General features: G+C 39.4%; 2 protein-coding genes and 1 long non-coding RNA gene across 4 annotated transcripts; 1 reads left to right on the top strand and 2 right to left on the bottom strand.

Annotated features, from left to right (window-relative positions):
- The first annotated feature begins 4,814 nt into the window (after positions 1–4,814).
- On the top strand, positions 4,815–18,156 carry LOC121961951 (solute carrier family 2, facilitated glucose transporter member 4-like). The gene is made up of 11 exons (XM_042512082.2): positions 4,815–5,316; positions 7,693–7,788; positions 9,931–10,091; positions 12,126–12,250; positions 12,933–13,048; positions 13,300–13,462; positions 14,036–14,223; positions 14,348–14,452; positions 15,070–15,171; positions 15,251–15,454; positions 15,552–18,156. The coding sequence occupies exons 1-11, from the start codon at positions 5,284–5,286 to the stop codon at positions 15,780–15,782; spliced, it is 1,524 nt and encodes a 507-aa protein (XP_042368016.1). The 5' UTR covers positions 4,815–5,283; the 3' UTR covers positions 15,783–18,156.
- On the bottom strand, positions 7,644–15,257 carry LOC148185664 (uncharacterized). Its single transcript, XR_015775603.1, has 5 exons — positions 15,010–15,257; positions 14,322–14,494; positions 14,012–14,221; positions 9,882–10,083; positions 7,644–7,780 (listed from the first exon to the last, which is right to left on the bottom strand). It is a non-coding gene; the product is annotated as an uncharacterized LOC148185664 (long non-coding RNA).
- On the bottom strand, positions 18,154–24,793 carry LOC121962377 (Y-box-binding protein 2-A-like). Of its 2 annotated transcripts, none has more exons than XM_042512638.2 (10): positions 24,634–24,793; positions 23,614–23,677; positions 23,502–23,535; positions 23,337–23,426; positions 22,451–22,693; positions 22,121–22,206; positions 21,812–22,016; positions 21,053–21,184; positions 20,891–20,960; positions 18,154–18,790 (listed from the first exon to the last, which is right to left on the bottom strand). In XM_042512638.2, exons 1-9 carry the CDS (start codon positions 24,710–24,712, stop codon positions 20,922–20,924), a joined length of 972 nt encoding a protein of 323 aa, XP_042368572.2. In that variant the 5' UTR covers positions 24,713–24,793; the 3' UTR covers positions 18,154–18,790; positions 20,891–20,921. The 2 variants fall into 2 exon arrangements, with proteins under 2 accessions (XP_042368572.2, XP_087929214.1); XM_088073088.1 differs by having other exon boundaries at positions 20,891–20,957.
- Positions 24,794–26,025: the final 1,232 nt, after the last annotated feature.

Below are 26,025 nucleotides of genomic sequence, written 5' to 3'. Positions count from 1 at the left end.
AACTACGTGTTGATGAACTTTAAATTTATCTAAGTTTGTTGCCTCCGTCAAATAAAAATAAAGCTATAAAGCTACAAGCTTGAGTTGAGCATCTGAAAGCAACATGACAACATAATGACGTTTGGAAATAAAATCTGAAGTGGCCTTATATAACCCCCAGTTTACGGTAAATATGCTCAGTTTTCTTTACCGGAAGAAATCTTTGTTTTAGGAAGATTGGTTTAAGAAAAGTATAGTCTGTAGCTGTCTTCATGGATATTACTGGTAATTTATTAGATTATGAACAATTCTGCACTAAACACTGCTTCAACCCTTCAAAATCAGACCTTCAAACTACATAAGGCACTACAACTACAACATTTATATTTCTGTGAAAAATCTAAAAACCTGGACAGGAGATGCAATAATATTTAAAATAAGAAACTGTCTAATTGAAAAAGTATCCCCTGGATGACAAAACAAAATGACAATTTACACAAATGAGATATTAAATGAATAAACTAAGAACTATGCATCTAGCCTAACCTATGCCCAAAAAAAATAAAAGACACATTTTAAAATTATAAACATTTATCCACCAAAGAATTATTTTGGCTACGTTTTATAAAGGTGATAAAACATACTCGTTTTGAGAAAATGATAATGAAAACATTAGTTTTTGTGGTTGTTGTTTTCATTAGTTGAATTTGTTTCTTTCTCTTTCCAGGGAGGTCACAGGTCAACTTTAAAGCAGTATCTCCTTACTCAAGGACTGTCAGGGATGATTTTCTCTTCCTTTAGTTTTGAAATGTCCTATACTGCAGATTGGGTTAACTCTTTGAAACCTGGATCAACATAAATTTTCTTGTGCTGAGTTCAGACGCCTTTTGCAATTATTTTAACCTTTGAACCAAAGCTAATTGGTTTGATCTATTTCAAATTCATGGGGACATAGCCAAAGAGCAACTTGGCATAATATGTATGTATGTATAAATGTATTGTATTTTATTTGTATTATTTGATCCTTTTTACCAAGTAAAGCGTCTTTGAGTTCCCTGAAAAGCACTCTATAAATAAAATGTATTATTAATATTGAAATATCCCACAAATAGAAAGAAATTAATAGATTTAGAAAATCACTTAAAAAAGCTAGGGAAGAATTATGAGAAAAACTATATATATAAATATATATATATAGTTAAAATGACATACTGCTACTATTTTTTTTTTTTTTTTTTGGGGGGGCAGTTTCTTCTTCTTAGTTGCTCATTGCCTTCCTCCCATTTCTGAAAGAAGGCAAAAAGAGTTTAAATCTGTTCATTTTACACAGTTAAATGATTTTTTAATCTTTTACAGGCTGGATGACGTCGCTGCTCATCACCCTTCAAATGCCCCTGTGCTGATTAGATAAATTTGTACACCGCTGTGGACAGAGCTGCAGAGACACTACCTCACTCTGGTGCCTGCAGCTGCTTCGGGTCACTTGTGCCACGCTGCTGGCATTGCATCCAGAGAGTACGCACTGGTTGGTTCTCGTATATCTCTCTGGATGCATGGCGGTTATTGGTGCCACTTTGAGGGTTAGGTAGTTGTTTGACCTTTGAGTGAATGAGCGGATGGTGCCAGCCGGTCCACTATGAACCTGATCACAGTGGCATACTGCTTATAGATACAATAGTTCAGCCTAACAGCACAGAAGCAGGACATAGAGGAAAAGATCATTTGCATTATTACATATTCATTATTTTCTCATAGAGGCTGCATGACTGTGTGTTTTGAATCTTTTCCAGTGGTAACCATGGCCACACAGATAGTCCTGATCTGTCAGTCTACTCCTCACTGTGTCTCGAGCATATGTGGTGTGTCCTCGGTTGGGTTCAGCACAGTACATCTTTGCAGCTTGTGCCCTTCTTTTTAAAATTTATTTTTAAATTTCTCCATGCTGCATTGAAGAAAAATATTATCTTTTTAGTATTTGTTGTAATAAATGTTTGGATTTATTTCTCCGCTCACATTTTTATTGCTAATTACAATTTGGTTCTAATAAAATGGTATTTTAGTGAACTGAATGCATGTCTGTACTGCTCTTTTTGCATATTGTGAAATTATAGATGGTAATCTATGGTTAAGTTTAATTTTGTGGAGTTTATTCCACATTTTTTCCTGCATCATGTTAATAATGTTCATTAAGTGATATGTAAAATAACCCATCACTAAAGTTTGTGTCAGTTTTTGAACATATTAAAGTGGAACACCACCTAGATTAATAATTCCAGTATGTTATGTCTATGGCCTAGAAAAGTCCAATCAATATTTGTGAGCATGAGTTATTCACTGTTAAAGCCAGAAACCACAGACTCTATATAAAGATGGATGACATAACAACTCCCCAAAAATAAACCCAAAGCATCTCAGTGTCCCCCTGGTGGTTGGCTGCAGTATAGGTCATAAACTCCGCCGCCTCCATGTCAGTGAATGGAACATGGGCCAAGCTAAAAACTCAAAGTACACATCAAATACATTTTTCCAAAAGATGGTTTCTGTCATTTTTGGTCATTGTTATCACGCTGATGTTTGTTCAAGTGTTTGATATTGTGATAAGTTTGGTTTTAATAAGTTATTTGATGCTATAAAAACAGTGTTTGACGTCATGATTGACAGATGTGTGTGGCAATCCATGTGCTCCAAATCAATAGTGCTGCTCACGGTTGGTTGGACGGGTATACAGGCAGTAACTCAATACCATGGCGATCTCTACTGCACAGTCTCTGGTTCCAAATGATGTCACCGGCGCAAGACAACAGTGGTGGTTTCTAGGATGTTCTGGGCTCAGTTTTGTACAGTGGGAGGAAGTGGAGATGTGTAGTCCATCTTTATATACAGTTTTTGGTAAAGATGGCGATATCGCTGTCAGCCTCCATTGGGCAAAACGATGGACGTTCACACAACAGATATTGTCCTCCTTGGTGTTGCATCAGGATCCATTATCATTAACACTACAAAAGACGTATGGCAAAAAGTGTCCCAGATCTGCTCAGCAAGTGGTTTGAGTGATCGGATCACAGTGTGTCTTGGTGATTGTTTACACTTCAGTGTCATCTATAACATTTTACTCAAGTCACTGTCTATTGAGCAGTTCCAGACTTTATCTTCGATCACAAATTTGAGTTTTAGCACTCAGACAGTGAACTTTAAAAACTAAGTTTTTAAAGTTCACTCATATTTTGGGACTGTCTTCAACTATAGGAATAACAGGTATGAATACTGAAAATGGGTGTAGTTCCCCTTTAATTCAGTTTTTCTTTGAACAAATGACATGCAGTTAGGCATGACTGTTATTAGCTGTCACACACTGACACATGTTGCAACAAATGCCATCCATCACGCGACACTGTAACATGATTTTGAACCAGCTGACCCCACAAACCGCAAACATACACACAGAGGTCCTGACGAGGAGGAGCAGTATTTACAGGGGCTGTTTCTCTGCATCACTCGGGTGAGTAACAGAGGGCAGTCACATGGTGTGTGTGCGTCTGTGGTGGTGTGACTTTTTGTTTCAGATAACACTAAAACACACACTGGCTGGCTTCTGCAGTATGGGGACAACGCAGGTGACATTTTGCAGTGTGAAAAAGTGCTGAACAGGTGATTTTGTATCAAAATTGACTCTATGGAGAAAAGTTTGTGTGTGTTTGTTTATAACATTTTCTCAGTCAGTACTCGTAGTTTAATCATCTTGGCTCTCTCTGTATGAATTCATGTGATACTTTTTGGAAATCTGTCGTCTATGTCTGCCCCGGTTACACGGCGTACATGAACCCTGAAACTATGTTGGTGTGGCTGTATGCCACTGTTCTGATGGTGTAAAGTTTCTCTACTTTTAGTCACACACACACACACACACACACACACACACATGCAACTGCGCTTGGGGCCCCTGGCTTTGGATGAGGGGTGTCAGGTTCTTCTCTTTCTCAATGTTCGAATGAGGGCAGGAAAAGTCGCAGGCGGCAGGCTCCAAGGAGAGAGTGGAGTGATGTGGAGGTGTGTCTGCAGTGGGTGGGCTTGAATTGTTTGATTGAGAGATCTGGAGCACATATTTTCCACTGAGCTCTTTGGCAGAACTGTGTATTTCCCGCCCAGTGCAGCACTCCCACAACACACCCCCTAATCCCCGCCTCGGACACACCGTCACTCCAACGCCAAACTTTCCCTAACCACACCTATACTGCAAACTCAGGTGGCACTGCCCAAATTTAGCAACCACCTGTTGCCTTGTGGAGGAGGATTAAGCTTTGTTGTGTGCAACAGAAGGGGGAGAGTGTGTGGAACGGGGTGAACTGTGGTGTGTGACCCCTTTGGCATGTGATCTGAAATAGAAGGGGATTTATGGCTGTAGGGAAGACAGACAATTGCAGCGAGGGCGTCAAAGACGAGCCCCTCTCTGTTGCTCATGAGAAATGTTGAGTCATAGACGGTGGCGTGTTGGACTTGGGTTCGTCTGAGGTCCAACACCTGTGCAGAGCCATTATTTTACCCTCTATACTGTAGATGATGCGTCACAGATTTGTAGGTCAAAAAATCAAATAGTGCAACATAATACTGCAATGTTTTACCTGAGGAGACGCTAGAAGAAGCTTGTGCTAGGTCCGGCCCTGCAAGCCGACATTATGTAACATAATAAAAGTGGATCCTTTAAGACCAAATTTGGCCCTCAGCAAAGCTCTGGCTCATGAGCTCCAGTGAAAAATTGTTGTTGATTTAAACGGGAATCTTTAATGTAATCACAGCTCTCTCTCACTTTCCTTCATCTCCATAACAAAAAACAGACCCCCCTGTCTGTGACAGCACCCCAGTTGTCTGTTGCACATCATAGTCTGCTTGTGCTGTCTCTTCATCCAATAGTAGTTAAGGTCAAACGAGCTTCCTGCTTGAGTCTCGACCTCTGCTGCAGGACCTCAAGATCAGCCCACTGGGCCTCTCCGGCCTGGAGCAGCCCCCACCCCACCCTCTCCATACGAAGAGAGGCGTGCATGTGGGTGTGCGAGAGTCACTCTATCCCAGCTGGACGGACACAACACAGAGTTCAAAGAAGAGAGGACACCCTGCAGCACAGGACGCACCAGCCTGATCACTTTGGGCTTTCCTTTTGGATTTTACTTTGCCGTTCGTGCTTTGTTGCTAAAGTGGGAAAGGTTTGACTCGGGCTTGTTGTCCTTTTGCGGGAGTTTCACGTGTCTCCAGTTGGCACCAGACGCATCTGTCACCGACTGCAACTGGGTGCCTGGAGCTTCAAAAGTCATGCCGGCCGGGTTTCAGCAACTCGGAGGAGAGGTAATTATTTTTCTTGAGAACTTTTTACAGTTCATAAAAGAGGCTGGGATTGTTTGTTTACTTACATAGGCGAGAAAAAAAGTCGATTTTAGCTCTGTGCGCACTTAACTATTCGATGCGTATTTTTATTTGGAGAGATTTTACGCACGGGTTTAGCTCCGTAATACACGGAAACTCTAAAAATTCCAAATTGCAGTTTGTCTCCTTTAAACTAAAAATTAAGGGAAAACTCGTTAATTGGTTCTGCAGAAATAAAAATAAAATTAAAAAAACATAAATATATAACAATAAAAACTTAAAATTAAAATGACACAAAGGAAGACTCTTCGCATTTCTCCCAGCTACAAAGTATGTCATGTAGGTCCATATTGTCTTTTACATAGAGTAAAAATATGGACAATAAAGAATAATAATGATCATAATAAAAAGCAAGAATAATTTCTTTTGCAAGAACCAGTGACAGCAATAAATGTGTCAGTTTCAGAGAGAAAACCAGCATCAACCCTGATCTGAACAAACTCCGGCCCTTATTTAGTCCTGTGCAGTGACCTTGACCAGCCAAATACCTGAGTTTACAGGTCGGAGCTCAGCACTTTGGGTTTGTTATTGGCCACCTAGTTTGACTGGTTTCTTTTCACCACCCTTATAAACAATGCCTAGGTTGTATGCTCCCTGCAGCTCTTTCTGAGAAATTATTTCTAGGTCAGGTGGGTGTATGAATCAGTTGTAAGTGTCACGCCTGTGGTTCTGTACAGTTTAATCTCCGTTTAATCTTGAAACAAGAGAGAGTGGACTGTTATGTGAGGACAAATAGTCTGGGTGAGCACCGTCTGTGACAGGGCAGGTTGACGTTTCAGGGATGTGGGAGCTCAGATGTTATGGCTTTGATGTAAAATAAATCCAGTGAGCGTGGAAACTCCAACAAAGCAAAAAGCAAATACACTCTGTGAGCTTGACGGAATCAGATTAATTTGTGATAAGTGAAAAGTAAATGAATTACTGAGCATTCAACTAAATGACTTTTAATGAGATACCTTTAAGATGACGTGTAATAGAGCATAACTGGTTGCTTCTGTAGTTTTACCTTCTTCTGTTGCCACAACACACACACACTGACACACACACCTGCACACACACAAACACCTTTTTGTTATGGTTCAGGAACACTAAACAGCACTTATCTAGAGACTCAACACAGCAAGGTCAAGATACAGTGTTACAGACACACACTAACTTTGATGAATGATCCATAGAATAAAACAGAACTGAATATTTGGAGGACAGGTCTGAGAAATATGTGGCGAAATGGCGAGACTATTTGCTTAAGTGGAGAGATCTTGAAGTAAAGCACTCACCATGTACATAATACTCACATACACACTCTTTGTGTGTGTGTGTGTGTGTGTGTGTGTGTGTGTGTGTGTGTGTGAGAACTACTTAGCTATTTATAAATAATGTGCGATCATGGTGCATATCACTGCAGCATTTATAAATTTTATTTTGTGTGTATACTTTTTAAAGATTTATTTATGCATTTTATTTAATTAATATAACTTACTATTATTATTATTACTATTATTATTATTGTTGTTTTTATGTATTATATATTACTTTAGATACATTATTATTAGTAGTAGTATAATATTATTAATGTATTTATTTTAGACATAAAGAAGTCATTTCATTTGTTGACCATAACTGACATTGTTTATTTAAAAAAACAATAAATATAATATTACCAACAAAAAAATAGAGCTGAATATAAAACAATACAGAGGGATCAGTTCTGCCCAAATTTTAGCTTCATGTCACATCATCTTGTTGCTCTACAGAGGCCCACGTTACCAAAATGTCAACTTTACCAGAAAATACGATGGGTATGGATTTTTGTGCTTATCCAGCAGGTCTTCAAAGACCTCAAACGTCTTCCAAAAGTGTCATAACATTTTGCTGCTATGTAGGAATGTCTTTACCACTGAACTGTTAGGTAACTAATCTGCCAGTTAATGAGGTGGCTCTTCTAAACACACTTTGTTGGAGGGGAAGACCCCATCACCCTAAAGTTGACTTGTCTGTCACCGTGGAGACAGCTGCCTGTAGCCTGATGGGGAACTGGAGGGAAGTTAAAGTTCAGGCGTCAACAGTAAAGTAGCCTGTGAAGTCATGGACGGTGCTGAAGAGATTGTCTCTCATTAGGATCACAGTTATATATAGAAGTAGATGTATATATAGTAGTTAATTTTGGAAGGAGTTGGGCTACAGTGATGAAACCAATCCCAGTTAACCACTTTAGCTCTCTTATTAAATACCCGTATCATTTACACTCTTTTTTTTAACCTCTCTCTATGTGTTTCCATGTGTGTGTTTGTGCTCCAGACATTGACTGGAACCTTTGTCCTCTCAGTCTTCACTGCTGTCCTGGGATCCCTGGAGTTTGGGTACAATATCGGCGTCATCAATGCACCTCAGAAGGTAAAAACAAAGCAAGGATGATGACCAAAACTCGCCCAAAAAATCCAAAAAGTTCCACTAGTGCCATTGTGCATTAAAGAACAGAGGTGTTTTAAAGATCCAGTGTAGGATTAAGGATTACGATAAAGATAATTTGGCTCCCTGTAAAGAAAACAGAGAACTTTTTGATCTTAAGTTTTCACATAAAAAGGTGGACACACATAAGCATGTAGTGGAGGATCTACCACATGACATGACGTGCCAAACAGCATTGGAGAAAAGCTGATTTGTACCGTGAAACTGCATTATTCAATGTTTTTACTGGTTTAAATTATCCTGTCTCCTTGTTAGTGAGAGGAAGACACCTTTGCAGATATTTCAGCTAGCTCCTGGTAAAAACCTGTCTTTACCACTATTTGCCACTAAATCCTCCTAAATCTTACACACCTCACCTTTAAAAGAAGTGCTGATGTAAGATGCGGGAGGCAAACACAGTGACATTTAGCCAGGCGTCTGCTAAGCTGTTTCTCGTATAGTCCTGATTTTACAAGGCAGAGTGTTTGACGCCACAACATGTGCCTCAAACAGAACCACTGGTGTTTAGAAAATAAACTTGGAAGAGGAAAACAATCCTTGGCACATGATGCAAAGGAGATAAATGGAAATGACCGCTTTATATTAAAGAGTGGAGGCGGGAAAGAAAGGTGGCAGTTTGTTGGGCATCTCAGTTGTGTTTATGGGAACACAGCAATGCCAAAACATGTCTTTGGTATGATGGGAAGACAGGTTATTTCTGTCTGGTTTATGAGAAAGGGGGCGTTATATGATTAGTGTACTGTCACAAGAAGGCAGCACAGTGCTGCACGCACCTATGGAGCCTTCAGATAAAAACTCTGCATGTATATATAGATAGAGGCACATGACTTTTGAAAACCTGACTTGTTCTGGACATATGTCCCCGCTGCTCATATTGCAGCCACATCTGGTGTGCCAGTATGAAGGCATGCTTGGGTACTGCATGTGAGAAATGTATGAATTACGACTGCCTATATTATATATGGTGTACTTACTATGAGGGTGGGTATGCAAATCAATAAACACCCCAACTTAATTCCATACATTAATATGTCACCTAACATTTAAGGATATACTGTTGTTTGGCATTGGTAACAATTCACAGAGAGATGAATGGATAAGGAACTGAAGACAAATCAGGAGAGTTGCACTTGGCTGCTGGTATTCAGGCCATTGAATGCGGCTCATCTTGACCCTTGACTGCAAACACCACTCAGCTGACGTCATTTCACAAAGACACTAAATCCAGAATAGAAGCTGAGTTGCTGTGTCTTTATGTGTGCACATTGTGAAACAGTTTTGTCAGTTACTACAACAGAATAGTTTTAGAAAAAAGGATCCCCACTGTAGTTTTTTTTCTTAATTTCCTACTTTATTCTTTATATTTTAATTTCTGCGATGTGCATCCTCAAAATAGATTTTTTTCCTCTGTTGCTTTTACTTTACTGTGTTGGTGACATTTATATTTAAGGGTATGTTCTGTATTTTTTAACTTGGACCTGTACAATACGATATGGTACGATAGGATAGGATAGGATAGGATACCATACCATACCATACCATACCATACCATATCATACCATATGATACTTTTTTGACCTGTTGGGATATTTGTTTTGGACTCAGATACAGGCTGCAGGCTGCACTGGTTGCAATATAACCACTCTGGGCGTGTTGACACCATCAATGTCAGTCCACTAAAAGTCCTTGTTTTTTCCACTGCCAGGCTCAGATTGTTATTGTAAGTGTCTGACAACATCATGGAAAGGATACTACAGAAACAGACCTTTTTGTTAAAGATTAAAATGATTTTTTGTTTAACCAGAAACAGCCAAAAAATCGCCATCACTAACTATTTCGCTTTTGTCACCTTTCAGTATTGGTATTTGACATATTTAGGAACTGAGACGTGATACCCTACACGTGTGAAATGTAGAAATATTGATTTTGAATACCAGTTATCAGAGCCGTATGAGACTCTAAATCTCTGAACAGGTTACATTAACAGTTTCAAACACAAACTGAGCACCTAAATATACCTTACTTCTTGTGCATCTCCCCTCTGTTTCTGTTTCCCTCTCTGTACAGATCATTGAGCAGGACTATAACGCTACGTGGGTGCTCCGGTATGGAACGCCCATCCCCCCAGGGACCCTCACCTCCCTCTGGTCCCTGTCTGTGGCCATCTTCTCCATTGGTGGCATGCTGTCCTCCTTCTGTGTGGGCTTCGTCTCCGAGTGGCTGGGCAGGTAAGGAAACACAGGATGCCACACATTAATTGGGTATTAGTTCTTGTGTTTTTTGTGTCATGATGAACGCAAGTTTATTTACACCTTCTTATATGCTCCAGGCTGCAACTGATTTACTACGTCAAATTTTAGGTTCTTGTTCGCAGGTGTTTCGGTGGTTGCACACTTTACTATGGAGCCCAGTATGACAGAGTTAAAATGCATATCACTATTTCATTCACATGTGCATAAACAGAGTGAAATCATTGCAAACAGAAATGTTTATTCACTGTATCACAAATACATACCTATTTATCTTCTGAACTAAACTATAAACAGGATTGTGAGACACTGCAATGTTAGTAATTAAAGTAGGTATAGGTAATGGAGACAAAATTAGTAAATTAAAACCAACTTGTGTGCCTGCAGCAGCACTTATACTTGATGCCATCCCTGCACAAGTCAGTGTCCCACATGGGCCACCCCAGCAGAAAAAGATTGGACACACCACTAGTGTCCATGCTGTCTTCTGCTTAAACAAACTGCAAAACATTTCAGTGGCCAACTCAATGAGTCACGATACATTTGTGTCTCCTCTCCAACTCTGCATGGATCCAACATGGATCCTAACATCCAGTCTTCAGTCACAGAGGGGTAACTCTGCCCAGGATGTTCCTCGTCAACCCAGTTTCCCTCTGTAACCTGAGCTGGGATGCTAACTGGACTGCAGCCCACAGCTCCCACTGACTGAAAGCAGATCTTAACATCTTAACAGGGCTGGCAGCACTGGGTCAGGAGGGATGTGTGGAGGAGTGGGGGACGGTAGGGGTGGGAGCACTCAGGGTGGGTGCACTCAGGACAAGGTCTTCCTAAAAAAAGCAGAGGACACTGGTGTGGCTGGGTGAAGACAGTGGGAGCTGCTGTGTCCTCTGAGGTCAAAGTGGTTTCGATGTACAACTCCAGGGAGCAAATAGAGTTATTGTTTGGAGGTGAAGGGGAGTGGAGATGGAAAATGACAGACGTGAGCAGTGTGCTTTAAACAAATTTTTATCACTGTGCAGAATTATGAATGTGCAGAAAGCTGCTTTAATATGCATGCACTTAAAATAGAAAGGACTGATGATGAAGAAGTATAGATGTGATTTAAAGAATGAAGGATTAATAATAATAATAATAATAATAACAAGAAAAGTGAGATAAAAAATTGATAATAACAAACACAAAATAGTAGCTATTACAAGGAGGATAAAACAGGATTTTATCCTTCGCATCCTCCTTGGATACAAAGGATAAAATAAGATAAAATAACTATAGTAAAAGCAAAATTATTAAAAATTCCCAGAGCTATTAGCAGGGGATAACAAAATTGCAGGTAACAACACTATAAAACAATAGAACTATAATAATCTGCTAGAGTTGTTAGAGCCGTTAAATTGCTATACCTTTCTTGGTGTATTTAGCTTGGTTTTAAATTATATTCTTTAACTTGTTATTGATGTTTTTAATTTTAATCAAAAAAATACTTTTAATTATTAATTGTGCTTTTATAATGTGTTTCTTTTGCACATTCTTGGTATGCTTTTGATGTTATACATAAAGCACTGTGAACTGCCTTGATGCAAAATGTGCTACAAACTCGCCCTGCCTGAAGGCCTTCAGTGTTTTTATATGACACTGCCCTCTGCAGGCTAAAAGGAGACTGTCTACTTCAGCTGTACCATCATACTGTATCCTTACATCCAACAACAGAGACCAGAAAATATCTACTGTATAATATTCATTATTCAAATACTGTAGGCGTTTTTAGTGTTCTGTATGTCATTTTTTGGATGGACATTTTCACCTTGAACGCAACGTGCTGTCTATACCTGTGCTTACTATACCAACAGATTTTAATATGTTGACCATAGTTTTATGCTGTTAGAGATTTTATAACGTGTTTTCAAACTAACACTTTTGTTCCCAGTTACTCTGTGGTGATGAAACGGGTCAAATTTAGATTATAATAGATGGGTTTTTAATTACTGCTATGTTTGTGGTTTTCTTTTTCTCCAGGAGGAAAGCCATGCTCATAAACAACATGTTGGCCTTTATTGGGGGAAGTCTGATGGGGTTGTCAAAGCTCTGCCGCTCCTTCGAAATGCTGATCCTTGGGCGCTTTATCATTGGTGCCTACTGCGGTGAGTGGTGTACTGTTCTGTTCTTAAGTTTCTCTTTGTTTCTTAAATATTAAGATATTTATTTTGGAACCGGAACCTCAAAGGAATGCTTTTGAAAGTGCTTCCGATTAGTGACTTTCTTCTGTTTACAATAAATACATATACGGTGTAAAAGTATCTCTGTACCTCTTTACATGAAGAGATAAAGACATAATCATAGTGATGAAAAAATTAAGTAAAAAAGACTTAATACATAACAATAATAATAATAATAATAATAATAATAATAATAATAGCAGTAAAAGAAAGAGATGGCAATTGAGATTTTAAAAATCTAATTAAAAATGCATTAATCAAAAAATGGAAATAAAAAATGCAGCTTATAGGAGTATAGAGAAAATTAATAGCATTATACTTTTTCTTATAGAAAGGCACTAAATGTATATCCTGAGTTAATATTTCCTAAAACAACAACAAAAACAGTGCAAAAAAAAAAAAAAAAAGAATGAATGACTTGCATAGCCTAGTTACCCATCAGAGAAGTTACACACTTCTAGAAGTTCGTACCCTGGCATATTGAAGAGCTTAGAAACTGCCATAAAGAAAGATTCCCATGTTTTCTTTAATCTCACTGTTTTGCCGTCTTGCAGTTGTCTTCACACTTGAAAGTTTTTGTCTCTCATCCAACTTTTCCCGTCTGCAGGGTTGGCTTCAGGCTTGACACCTATGTATATTGGTGAGATAGCTCCAACAAGCCTGCGAGGGGCGCTGGGCACGCTGCACCAGCTGGCTATAGTTACTGGTATTCTCATAGCACAGGTGAGACAGCACACTGTGATACTGATGAAACACCTCATCCAAATTAATTAATCTTTCTCACAACAGCCACATGTTGAAGCCCTGCAGCCAATTTCCATTTTTTGTATGTCTGTCCTCTCTCCCTTTATCTCCAAGTCACCTTACATCAACAAGAGATTCATTGAGTTTAATCCAAATATTTTGTAATAGCTATCTCTTGAAAAGTCTTATAGTATCTTATTCCATCACACTTGATTCCTCCGCCTGTGCAGATCCTCGGTCTGGAGTCGTTACTGGGTGTTGAGGATTTGTGGCCAGTTCTATTGGGTGTAGCCGTCGTGCCGGCCGTACTTCAGATGGCACTTCTGCCTTTCTGCCCTGAGAGTCCCCGCTTTCTCTACATCGTCCGCTGCCAGGAGCACCAAGCCAAGAGAGGTGAGCAGGGCCGCAGTGCTCCGGACTGATTTCAGGGCGTCTTTTTTTAACTTGTTTTTAATTTAAAATATGGGTACTGTCACTTATCCCCTTTAACATCATTTTTAATTTGTGGTTTTATTTTTGATATGTGATGGGAAATTATGATCCCACTGAATGGAAAGTTAGGGAAAAAAAATGAACTGAGAGTTAAACTGGACCAGCACAAAGAACGTAAGTTAAAAAGCTTTAGTTAGAATACCCTTCTTCAATGGTGTTATATTTTCAAGATATCCTAAAGCTTTCCTTTTGCACAGGTACACCATATATACTTTTATTTTGTATACTCAAGTTCTAAAATTTGGCTCAGGAAATACCTATAAAAAAGTTTTTGTTTACATGTTAACTACACTATCTAATCACTTCGAGTACAGTATCCTGCTATTTGTACTACAGTGCTCTTGGGTCACCTTATGTAACGTTTATGGGGCTGTATGTACCAGAGCAAGAGTTTACAGGCCCTGAACTCAAACTGGTTTTCATAATAATATTTTCATTGAACATACACACCTTAAATCTCACTCCTTTGTGCAGGCCTGAGGAGACTGACGGGCAGGCTGGAGGTTGGTGGCATGCTGGCGGAGATGAAGGAGGAGAAGAGGAAGATGGACATGGAGAGGAAGGTGTCCATCCTGGAGCTCTTTCGCTCTCCACTCTACCGTCAGCCCATCATCATCGCCATCCTGCTGCAGCTATCTCAGCAGCTGTCTGGGATCAACGCTGTGAGTAAAGGGAAAAAAATATTTTACATCATCATTTGACATCATACCCCTTGCAAAAAGTCCCAAAAAGGACCAGCGCAGTATAATATTGACACAACCTGAATCTGTTTTCCCCTCTGGTCAGATTTTCTACTACTCCACCAGTATCTTCATGAAGGCAGAAGTCCAGAGTCCAGTCTACGCCACCATAGGAGCAGGCGTGGTGAACTGCGCCTTCACGGTGGTCTCAGTCAGTAATTCATCTCGGCTGTTTAATGACTCTCCTCCTTCCCTGAATTTGATGTTAAATGTTCAATCTGTTGTGTATTCAGTATGATACAGATTACAGTCCCGCTATGGACCAAAGTGTGTCTCTATTACTGTTTAACAGTGTTATCAAAGAGCAAATAAGATAACAGGGCAAGTTCTTTATTTTTCTTGGGTCCACCGCTCAAACATTCCTGCAACAAAATAGGTCAGATTTGGTTTAGCAGGTCAAGATGTTTCAATGTCATTAAATGGGTCAAGAAGTGTGTTTTTAGCCATGCAAGCAGCATGGCAATGTCAGTCAGTCCACAAACTTTGGTCCACACTGAAATCCGCAACTTTTGGAGGGAATGCAACTAAATTTGGTACAAATTAATGTTGCTGATGATACATTTCTAGTATTAAAATACAATACTTGATACCTCTTTTGATACCAGGGCAAAGAGAAAAAAGTCCTAGTTTTTTAAAATTCTTTTTAAAAAATGAACCTACATACAGTGCACGCACAGGAAAAATAACTGAACAAATGTCTACAGTTACCTCCAGTTGCCTCCTGAGGATAACAGCCTCTCTGATAACCCATTTTCTTTGTATTAACAGCTCTTCCTGATAGAGAGGATGGGTCGACGGACGCTCCACATGCTGGGACTTGCTGGGATGTGCATCTGTGCCATTGTCATGACCATGGCTCTGGCTTTGTTGGTCAGTCTCTCAAAGATGCAAGTGTCCTCTACTGTTCCTATCTGCGAACCGCTGACAATCTTTTCTTCCCATCTAATAGGAAAGTGTTCCAGCGATGAGCTACATCAGCATGCTGGCCATCTTTGGCTTCGTGGCCTTCTTCGAGATTGGTCCGGGTCCCATCCCGTGGTTCTTCGTAGCTGAGCTTTTCTCTCAGGGTCCAAGGCCGGCTGCCATGGCTGTGGCCGGCTTCTCCAACTGGACCTCTAACTTTATCATTGGCATGTGCTTCCAATATGTCGCTGTGAGTATTTCACCTTCAACAGATATTGTGGATGTCCTACACATTATGTCCATGGGGTTGTATCTTTTAATCTGGACTTGCTCCCATCATTCCCCAGAACCAGTGCGGGCCATACGTCTTCCTCATCTTCGCAGCACTCCTCCTCTTCTTCCTTATCTTCACATTCTTCCGGGTGCCAGAGACACGGGGCAAAACCTTCGACCAGATCGCAGCAAACTTCCATCAGCACTCTGCAGGAGGAATGATGGATATGGACATGAACATGGACATGGATTTGGACAAGCCCAGCACCGAGCTGGACTACTTGGGGGAGGAAAGCATCAACTGAAGACTCTGCCTGGAGAGAGATGGGACTGAGTACAGCTTGGGACTCTGTATGTGGGCTTGAAATGTATATTGAGGTCAATTGTTGTATTCATATAGATTGTGGTGCCAAAGCAGTGTTAAAGGTGTGACAATGTGGGTGCTTTGGAATTGTCCCTTGTTGGTACCACTGCAATATGAGGTTACAAATTTTAGCCTCCACAAAGGCTAAAACCTATGGGTTACTTACTACTGTAGTTTGAAGGAATAAGATGGACATTAGAGCAAAGTGTGTGGACTGTTCAGGCATTAACTGCCCATGAGGTAGGATTTTATTCCATGGTGATGCACTCTGTGGCAATACTGACAGACGGAGGTGGTAAGACTTTGGAATTCCTGCACTTTATCTACAAATACATCCAAAGTTTTCAGGAGTTTGGAGGTAAAAAAACAACCAGGATATAAAGCCATAGAGTCAAGTATGCTTGCATATTTTGTACAAAAGCTGGGAACACTCAAGATGTGCAAATCCAACAGATTGATTGACAGCATTCAGATTTTTACCATTTACACAACTACAGGATCATAGTCTGAATGTTTTAAAAAAACACAAATACTATTGTATTGAGTCTGGTGTGAAGCAGGATTTAAAACCTTCAACCCCCTCACATTATATGGTAACATGGGCTGGGTATGAAACAAATACTTTTGACTCGATGGGGCAACTGAAAATCTCAGGCTTGCACACCAAACAAAAAAAGCATACAACTGAATTTCAGGAGTTTGATTATACTGTTGAAGTGTAAAGGCTAGATGGAAACTTTATCAATATGTTAAGTAGTTGCATACTGGTCTACTCTGGTTTCTTATTTTACAGCTTATGTTATTAATTATTTGATGTGGATGAAGAAATACCACTACAGTTCACATTTTGGGTTCCACAACAATCCTGTTTCATTGTGTTATGCATTGATTTTGTTGACACTGTTCACTAGCATTTAAACCTGTGGGACCTGAAAATTGGTTTGATTTCTTTTGAAAACATGAGAGAAAGACAATGACCAAATTGGCAAGAAATGTCCTGCAAATTGCAAATTGCAAAAAAAAAAAAATTAGTCACAGGTGACAAGAAATTGACTTGAAAATTATTTGCAGAGAGATTACATTTTATTCAAAGAAATGCCAACATCTATATTCATAGTTCTTAGAATTATATCTAAAATCATGCTAAAATAAATGGGGTTTTAATTATTATTTTTTTAATTACATAAGGTAATGTTCTTGTTTCTTTTTCTTTGTAATTGTCTTTTTGTTTTTATTATTTTCAGCCAGTTTTACACATTTAATGCTATTTGTTTGGGCCATTTCTTGTTAAAATGATCATTACCTTCTTTCCATATTTTTGAAAGAAATCAAGACAATTTCAGGTTTCAAATGGTTAATTTAAGGGAGAAAATAGACTGTAAGGAACAAAACATTTACCGGGAACAAGGCTTGTCAAGTTTAGGGGAGACTTGTGGGTGCCCATAGAGACCATATTCATCCAAATATCTTGAGGTGAAAGTTCAAGGGACCCCAATGAAAATTAATTTATATTTAAAGTTGTTGGGGTTTTTCCCCTCAACATTTGGGATGTTTAATTTCAATTTTGGTACCAGTGTCAAAACTCTGGCAATGGCTCATTGTATAAACATCTTTAAACAACGCCCAGCCCCAAAATCAATGTGCCAACTGACCATGGTGTAATTTACCCAGACAGCCCCAAAGTCGTCATTGCCAAACAGGTCTTTCAATCTTGTAGCGTGTTCCCAGCTTAAGCTAAGGCTACATGCCATCACAACCTGTATTTCTGATCATGAGAAACTCATTGCACAAGCTTCAGAAATGCTACTTTAAAAAGAAACAAAAATATTTTAGTACTTCATGTGTACATATAGTGTCATTTGGTTGTTGATATTAAGGTATGAGGGTCTAAAAGTTGCAATTCTTTATGCACTCCAGTTTGGTTCTGTAAAGAGAAGCCTGATATACTAGACTAGAACAAGACGTGCAATCAAAGGGGCTGCCTTTAAAGAGATCTTATATATATTTTTTAATCACACAAGCGTCACGTTTGTGTATTTCTCCTCTGTCATGTGTGCCGTTTGCTGTATATTCTTTAATGGTGTGTATCGCTACCTTCTGAAGATTTGTATCGAGGTTGTTCAGAGGGGACCCGTAATTTGTATAGAGTGAATTATGATGCTGTGGTCATGTTTTGACTAAAGGATGCCAAGTACTGTAAATAATGTTGCTGAAAACACCTGTGAAGGGATCTGTAACTAGTACTTTAAAATTGGGTTTAGTATTAATTCAATTTCTACCACAAACAGACAGAAAAAATAAAGACTGTATCCTGAGATTTGCAAACATGATTTATTAATTAGCATTTTAACTACTGACATTGCACATAATCCCCTCCTAAGAAAAGCACACGCAAATAAGTAAAACAAAAAAAAAAAATCTTTTCATCAATCTATCCTCAATTGAGGAGATGAAGGGAGTTGTAGATTATAAGAATCGACTGAGGTGGTAACAGAACTAAACTGACTCCCATAATGCACCACCAACCTCACACACCTGCTTGGTTTTCCCCTCTTCAACCAAATTTTAAGAAAAAGTGAAATAAAAATCAAGGCCAGTTCCTCTAAACTATGTGATGTTTCCCATCTAGGCAATTAAAGAAAATAGTTTTTAAGGGGGGTTGGAATAACTGGGCTACCAAGCAGACTGTCCATTCATTCCCATTTTTCTTCTTAAAGATGTACTTTCAATTTCTAAATATGCACAAACCACCCACATGCATCCCCTTCTTCTCTACCTCACCCTCTCCAAAACGTCAGTGTCTAGACAGGACAACACAAGACAAGATGAGAGGGGAGGGGGGGCCTGAGGGATGACAGCGAGACGGGTGGGTTGGAGGATGGGGGGAGTGCAGGGAGGGGAGAGCAGTGCATGTGTTCTGAAATAGATCCAGTCCTCCAACCCTAGGACCTACGAAAACAAACAAAAAAAGACAAATAAAAGAAACGCAAGGGAGACACAGGGATTTAGAGCGAAAGACAGAACAGGAACAAAAGACACTGATACACAAAAAGACACCTCTGACCCTGAAACAAGGATTGTATTAATCCGAAATCACGTTTCACAGTTAGTCAGTTTCCTTGCATTTACTGGCTGAAACCTGAGCAAACTGACTCGATATCTTTCGAAAACATTGGAAGAACACGAAGAGCAATGAAAAAATGAAATGACAGAAAAATTAGAAATACACTAGTAAAAAGTAGAAAATTACCTGAAAATTAGTTTAAAAAAAAAACCCAAAAAAAACAAAACTTCTGTAGCATAATTTAAATATGTAATTATAATAAATATAACGTTTTTCTCTGACTTGTTAGGGTTCCCCCCACCAACATTTAGGGTGTTAATTTCAGTTTCGGTACCAATGTCAAAACTCTGGCAATGGGTCATTGTATAAACATTTTTAAACAACGCCCAGCCCCAAAATCTATGTGCCAACTGACCATGGTGTAATTTACCCAGACAGCCCCAAAGTCGTCATTGCCAAACAGGTCTTTCAATCTTGTAGCGTGTTCCCAGCTTAAGCTAAGGCTACATGCCATCACAACCTGTATTTCTGATCATGAGAAACTCATTGCACAAGCTTCAGAAATGCTACTTTAAAAAGAAACAAAATATTTTAGTACTTCATGTGTACATATACTGTCATTTGGTTGTTGATATTAAGGTATGAGGGTCTAAAAGTTGCAATTCTTTATGCACTCCAGTTTGGTTCTGTAAAGAGAAGCCTGATATACTAGACTAGAACAAGACGTGCAATCAAAGGGGCTGCCTTTAAAGAGATCTTATATATATTTTTTAATCACACAAGCGTCACGTTTGTGTATTTCTCCTCTGTCATGTGTGCCGTTTGCTGTATATTCTTTAATGGTGTGTATCGCTACCTTCTGAAGATTTGTGTCGAGGTTGTTCAGAGGGGACCCGTAATTTGTATAGAGTGAATTATGATGCTGTGGTCATGTTTTGACTAAAGGATGCCAAGTACTGTAAATAATGTTGCTGAAAACACCTGTGAAGGGATCTGTAACTAGTACTTTAAAATTGGGTTTAGTATTAATGCAATTTCTACCACAAACAGACAGAAAAAATAAAGACTGTATCCTGAGAAAACGTCTGTAGCATAATTTAAATAAGTAATTATAATAAATATAACATTTTTCTCTGACTTTCTTTTTCTCCCTAGATTTTTTCCTACCTTTTTTAAAAAAAAAACAAAAAAAAAACACTTCTAACCAAGTTGTTCTTTTCGTTTTTCCCTCGATATTTTTGAAAGATATCAAACCAGTCTGTTCAAGGTTCGAAGGTTTAAATACTTGTGAAAGGCGTCTGAAGCGGCACAAGAAAAGTGATGCTGTTCCAGGTTTTAAAGGGTTAAAACAACAGACTCCTAACGTCAGCAGACGAGTCCTTACAGACGCCTCATAAAAATCTTGCCATCACTCCACCTGAAAGAACACTTCACCACCCCGGACGACAACCTGTGTATAAATCACTCAACCTGTTATGCTGCATTCATGAGAAGAAAATGTTTCCTCGCATGCCGCCATTGAACGCAGAATTCAAAAACGCAAAAAAAAAAAAAAAAAATCTTTATGAATTGAAGTGAAAGGGGTCCATGTTTAACAACAAAACTATATCAAAACTTCTATTTACAAACTATACAAAATCCAATGTCATTTAACCAGCTGTATGCTTCCCAAACAGACAGCTCTTGCCAATGGGGAATGGAAATGAAAACTAAACGTATCCATGCTTTCCTTAAAGCCGGACGCTGTTTTTGATTCTTTGTTCACTGTGAAGGCGTGCGGAAAAACAAAGGTTTCTTTACGAGTAACTGATATACAAATGGACAGTTTGGGGGGGTGAAGCATTCCTCTAAATTCATCAACAGGAAAGGTCACCAAACAGGCGCTAATGTCCATCATCTCGCCCTCTGTGAAAGATAGCCAATGTGGCGCAAGAAGTGCAATTCTACACCCTCATGTCTCCCACCCTGCCTGACCCGTCTCTTACCAAGGGTCATGAGACTGTCCCCTCACGAGCGTCACTCTGTTGGTGCTGGGACTGTTGTGGCAGCTTCCTGCTGTGGGGAAGGAGACAGTTGACATATTTGTGTCACCACAACATACGGATAAGGGAACGGGTAAAAATAACGGCAGTTTTATAGCACCTCACCTCGGGCGATTTTGACGTTTTAGGAGTTTTGGAGGATGCCTTTGGTGATTTAGAGGCGGATTTGCTAAGGTCAGCTGGTTTTGAGGTCTGAGGGGGGGTACCGGGCTCTGACGCAGACTTCTCTGTATCGTTCTGCAAAGTGTGCATGTGTAAAAATTGTGTTAAGCATGCAAACCCTGACAATAAATATAACGTAAAAAACTTTACATCTAACATACACAGGTGAAACAGTTTCTTAAAAAGGATAAATTGTGTATTTTTGGGTTTGGTGCGAGTTCCGGTTTGCTTGGCAGATGCATTTCAGTGTGAGTATGTTTTGGACTTTTTGACCAGTGAATCTGAATTGTTGACTACTGGGAACACTGCTGCATTGACACTTATTTGGGGAAAAAGCAAAGGGGACGACATATAAATAAAGGTTTCTACAAGCTGAACTAAACATGGTGATTGCCATTTCAGAGCTGCCTCTGCTTAAACAAATAGGATCTTACTCTTTTACTAAAAGAAAAAAAAGGTTTGTAGAGATCCTTTCCATGATACTGCCTGACATTTATAACAATAGGAGCCTGTAAGTGGCAAAAAACAAGAAAATGAGGTGGACCTTCACCCAATTTTGCACAGTGCTACACTGCCGACTACATTCCTGCAGAGTGCTTACTGTTGCATTTAGATATTCGGCAAATCTTTCATTGTATCTTGCCCCAAGTAGCCCCTCTGTCACTCAGAGCACTTGATGCATAAAAGGATAATCACACTCACTTTCGAGGTAGAGGACTCAGAGTTCCTTTGCCTGCGTCGTCTAGTCTGGCGCCGTTGTTTCTGGCCCTCAGCTGCTTCCCCATTGGTCTGGGGGCCCTCAGAGGCCTCTTGCTGCTTCACCTCGCCTTGCACCTGGCTCTCCTCTGGAGCCTCCTGCTCGGTGCCTGCAGCGGCTTCATCAGGAGGTGGCCGAGGTCGGAACGGTCTGTGAATCCCAGGATAGAGGAAATATTAAATCAGCTCTGCAGACCTGTAGTCCAGAAGCAAAAAAAAAACGACCACAAATTACAAGCAATGCCATCATGTCACCTGCGGTATGGGCGCCAGAATCTTCGCTGCGGTCGCTGTGTTTGTCCGCCCTCTGCCACTCCGTTCTTCTGCTCTTCAGCCTCACCCTGACGGATCGGGCAGACAAAACTTCAGACTAGTTTAAAACAATTTTACACTCCATCCAGTTATTTAAGGGATTCTTCAAATATTCCAAACTTGTCAAAGCTTCAGAAAGGTCTCAACGTTTAAATCTCACAAATTACCGCTATTCTGTTGATGTTTACAGCAAAACCTGCTTTACACTCATTCAATTCTGGGTTGAAGTGAAAAAGCTCGACATGTTTTCCCTTGTACTATCCTTCTGCTTACGTCTTGTGCCTCTTGCCGCGGTCTGCGGGGTCTCCGGCGGCGCTGCTGAGGACGCCCTCCTCCGTTCTCTCCTGATCCCTCGCCCTCAACAGCAGAGGACTGGCCATCACCCGGTTTGCCCTCATCACCAGACCTCGGGCTGCGGGGGAAGAACCGTCGGCGGAAGCGGCGTTTGTTGGGTGCGTAGCGGCTGCCTTTGACTGGAACGCCACCCGGACCAGTTACATTGGCTGCTTCTGAGCCCTGTGAGACATTGGGGTGGGTGATATGGCTTTAAAATAGCATCACAATAGTTCAGGGAATTTTGTGATAAAAAAAATAAAATAAAATTGTTAATTATGTTATATTACATGGAAGATTATCAACGGAAGACTGTAAAACAATTTCATTACACATAACAAAATTCCATGACTTTTCAAAAACTTAATGATTTCACTAATTATATGACTTTTCCAGGCCTTGAAAATGTGACTGTGAAATTCTATTACTTTTCCAGGTTTTCCATGACCGTGGGAATCCTGTGTAAATCTCATTATCTGCCCAAAATAGTTTAAGACATGCTAAGTGGAAAAGGAGGTCACACTAGATACTTGCAATTTTAGCCTGTTGAAGTTGTTTTATTCTGAAATATTTACCTTTTTCATGCTGTATACATATTTCCTGTATGTTCTGGCTGTATTTTAGTGAATGGACTACTAATAAATAAATGTTTGATCATTATAACCTTGCTAAAATACAGTTTAAGGTGGCGAAGACTTTAGCACAGTTCTGTATCCTGGTATTATCATGAATATGATAATGGGACACCCAAAGAAATGGGGATTGTATAATCAGCAGAGTGAAACTGTGGTGTTAACACAGTAGAAATGGTTTCCCTGATTCTCACCTTGGTGGCTTCAATCACATCAAACTCTACGACCTCTCCATCTCCAACACTGCGGAGGAATTTCCTAGGATTGTTCTTCTTGATAGCAGTCTGAAAAGACAGATTTAAGATTAAAAAAACTGTTCCACACCAACACATAAAAAAACCCAAAAACATTTGCCTTACCTGATGAACAAACACATCTTCTTTGGTATCATTCCTATGAGAAATTAAACCCAATTTAGCAAACTTGGCTCATGGTGTAAATAATGCAAAATAATGTTAAAGGAAACAGTACCTGTTAATGAAGCCATATCCGTTACGCACATTGAACCACTTCACTGTGCCTTGAACCAAAGTGGCTACAACAACACATGATTAAATTAGACATTTGACATAAGATGCATTGTTATACAGCCTTTCAAAGAACATACTCTTATCTCGCTTGCATCAATTGCGGCCTTGCTTACAAGAAAATGGGAGCTCTGCATGTCAATCATTAACAGTAAGACTTTGAAACCAGGCCTGTACTGGGTCACGAGGAGGAGGAGGAGGAGGAAGAGGAGGAGGGGGCTGCTAATCAACTAGGCTACAAAGATTGTCAGAAAAACAAAATACACAAACCCCATCACCCCAACCCGGACGTGCAGTGAGCGCTTCACCCTAAAAGTCAGCTCAACGCTTTTAATTGGGACGTCAGCTTTTTGGTGAAACCATTTGCACCTGTGAGAGGGCGCGCGCACGTCCGGGTTGGAGCGCGCGGCAGCTGATAAAGAGGAAATTTAGGTCATGTGTCCACACTGTTAACACACACTTAAAAAACAAATAACAGGACTTATTCCCCCCTTTTTTAGTGCATACAACACGAGTGAAGCCGCTATATAAATGTGCGCAAATGTAAGGAGAAACGCCCCCCACCCACTTCTACTAACTGACTTTTAAATTGGGTTCATTTTAAATTAAATTAGTTTTTTTTCCTGTCAGTAAAAGCACGTAAGTTAATATTTAGTTTCACAGCGAACGTTTAATTTGAATAAATGGCTTCTTCCCATAAAACCAACGTCTAAAACTCAAGACACGTGTTGCTCCAAAAAACTTTTTTTTTGTCGTTTTAGCTTAAATTAAAACCATAATTGGCACAAAAAATAAAAATTAAAAAAAGTCAGACGAAAAAAAACTAGTTGAACAACAATGCAAGTACATTTTATGCTGCATCAACATGTCTCACTCATCCATAAAAATAAAAAAAAGTTAAAGTTGGCAGTTTCAAAGATTCCTGACTAACTTAAACACACATGGTTGTCCTAAATCCTCTCACCTATGACCTTCCTCTCCGGCTGTGGCTTGTCTTCCACAGGTGCCGATGGTGGAGCGCTCTGCGCCTCGGCGTCTGTCATGCTCGCTGTCGGATTACTACACTTTCACTCCGGCGGAGTCCCCTCCCTCCTGCTCTTCCCGAAACTTTTCTTCTTCTTCTTCTTCTTCTTCTTTGAGCTTTCCCGGCAGTTGGCATCCGTGACGTCGCATTACTGCCTCCCTCTGGATAAAAGCTTCCTCCCTTTATTAGCAACACCATAACATAATAATCTGTTACTGTCTTTTCATCAATATGTTTTTATGGTCTGCCTTATTTAATGATTTACAGAGGGGGGAAAAAAACATGGAAAATTTGTGATAAATAATGTATCAATACATACAACTTTTTGGAAAATTCCATGTGTGTAAGAAAAAAAGTCAAAAACCAAACCCACTTTCCTGCTCTTTATTAATACATTTCAACAAAACAGAATCTATACACAACAAAAAAGTTACAAAGACCTTAAAATATTTTAATGGTCATGCTATAATATTGTTCAACTCTGGCATTCTAAAATATTCATATAAGTTGTATTTATTTTGATTGTTTTTTAGTGTTTGTCTTGTTATTTTGTTGTGTAGGCCCATCTGTTTGTATCTCTGTGGCCTGTTGTGCACAATAAAGAAAGTGGGAGGGAAAAGTCTTTTTTTTAAAGTACGATCTTAATTTTAAAAGTATTTAGTAATGACATCTGTCAGATAATTGCAGTGCGATGTATAATATTTTCCCCAGAGATGTAGCATAAAATACTCAAGTAAAGTTTTTAGACAGCTGAAGCACCAGCCTTACTGGTTTCAAGCTTTTCTTAATAACTGCAGGTTGTGATACACTATAAAGGCCTATCATACAGGAACATTAAAGAAGGATCTACCTGAAACAATTGTGTTTGTTTGTGTGCATATGAGAAATTTCATGTTCATATTTCTGCCATAATCAAATACTTAAGCTATATCACCATGTAAAGTACATGACGGAAAAATAAATGAACATTTTGAAGGAAACTTATAATACATCAGTTTAGTTGGTTATTAGATTTTTTTTAGGGCTAAAATTAAAAAATGACCCCCCAAAAATCTATATTATTATTTTAGTACTTTCTTAAGGTGTTTTTTTATTGTTGTTTTTAACTTTTTTTTATTTAATTCCAGATAATTGTCTTGCAACCTTTTTTATTTCTTGCTACTTTTTGGGTCATCTCTTATTAAGTTGCCCATTGCGATCCATTCTTCCCATGTTTTTTAAAAAATAAATCAAGCCAATTTCCTCAGGTTTTAAAAGGTTAAACGGTGGAACGGATTCATCGGGCTATTGTCTTGGTCAGTAGGGGGAGGGAAAGACTTGCTCCAATGTGAG

The sequence above is a fragment of the Plectropomus leopardus genome, chromosome 23 (genome assembly GCF_026936395.1).
Source record: "Plectropomus leopardus strain MGB_pleo_1.0 chromosome 23, ASM2693639v1, whole genome shotgun sequence".
In the NCBI taxonomy this organism is placed as follows: domain Eukaryota; kingdom Metazoa; phylum Chordata; class Actinopteri; order Perciformes; family Serranidae; genus Plectropomus; species Plectropomus leopardus.
Note: the sequence above shows the minus strand (reverse complement) of the source record. Positions and strands in the feature narration are given on the sequence as shown.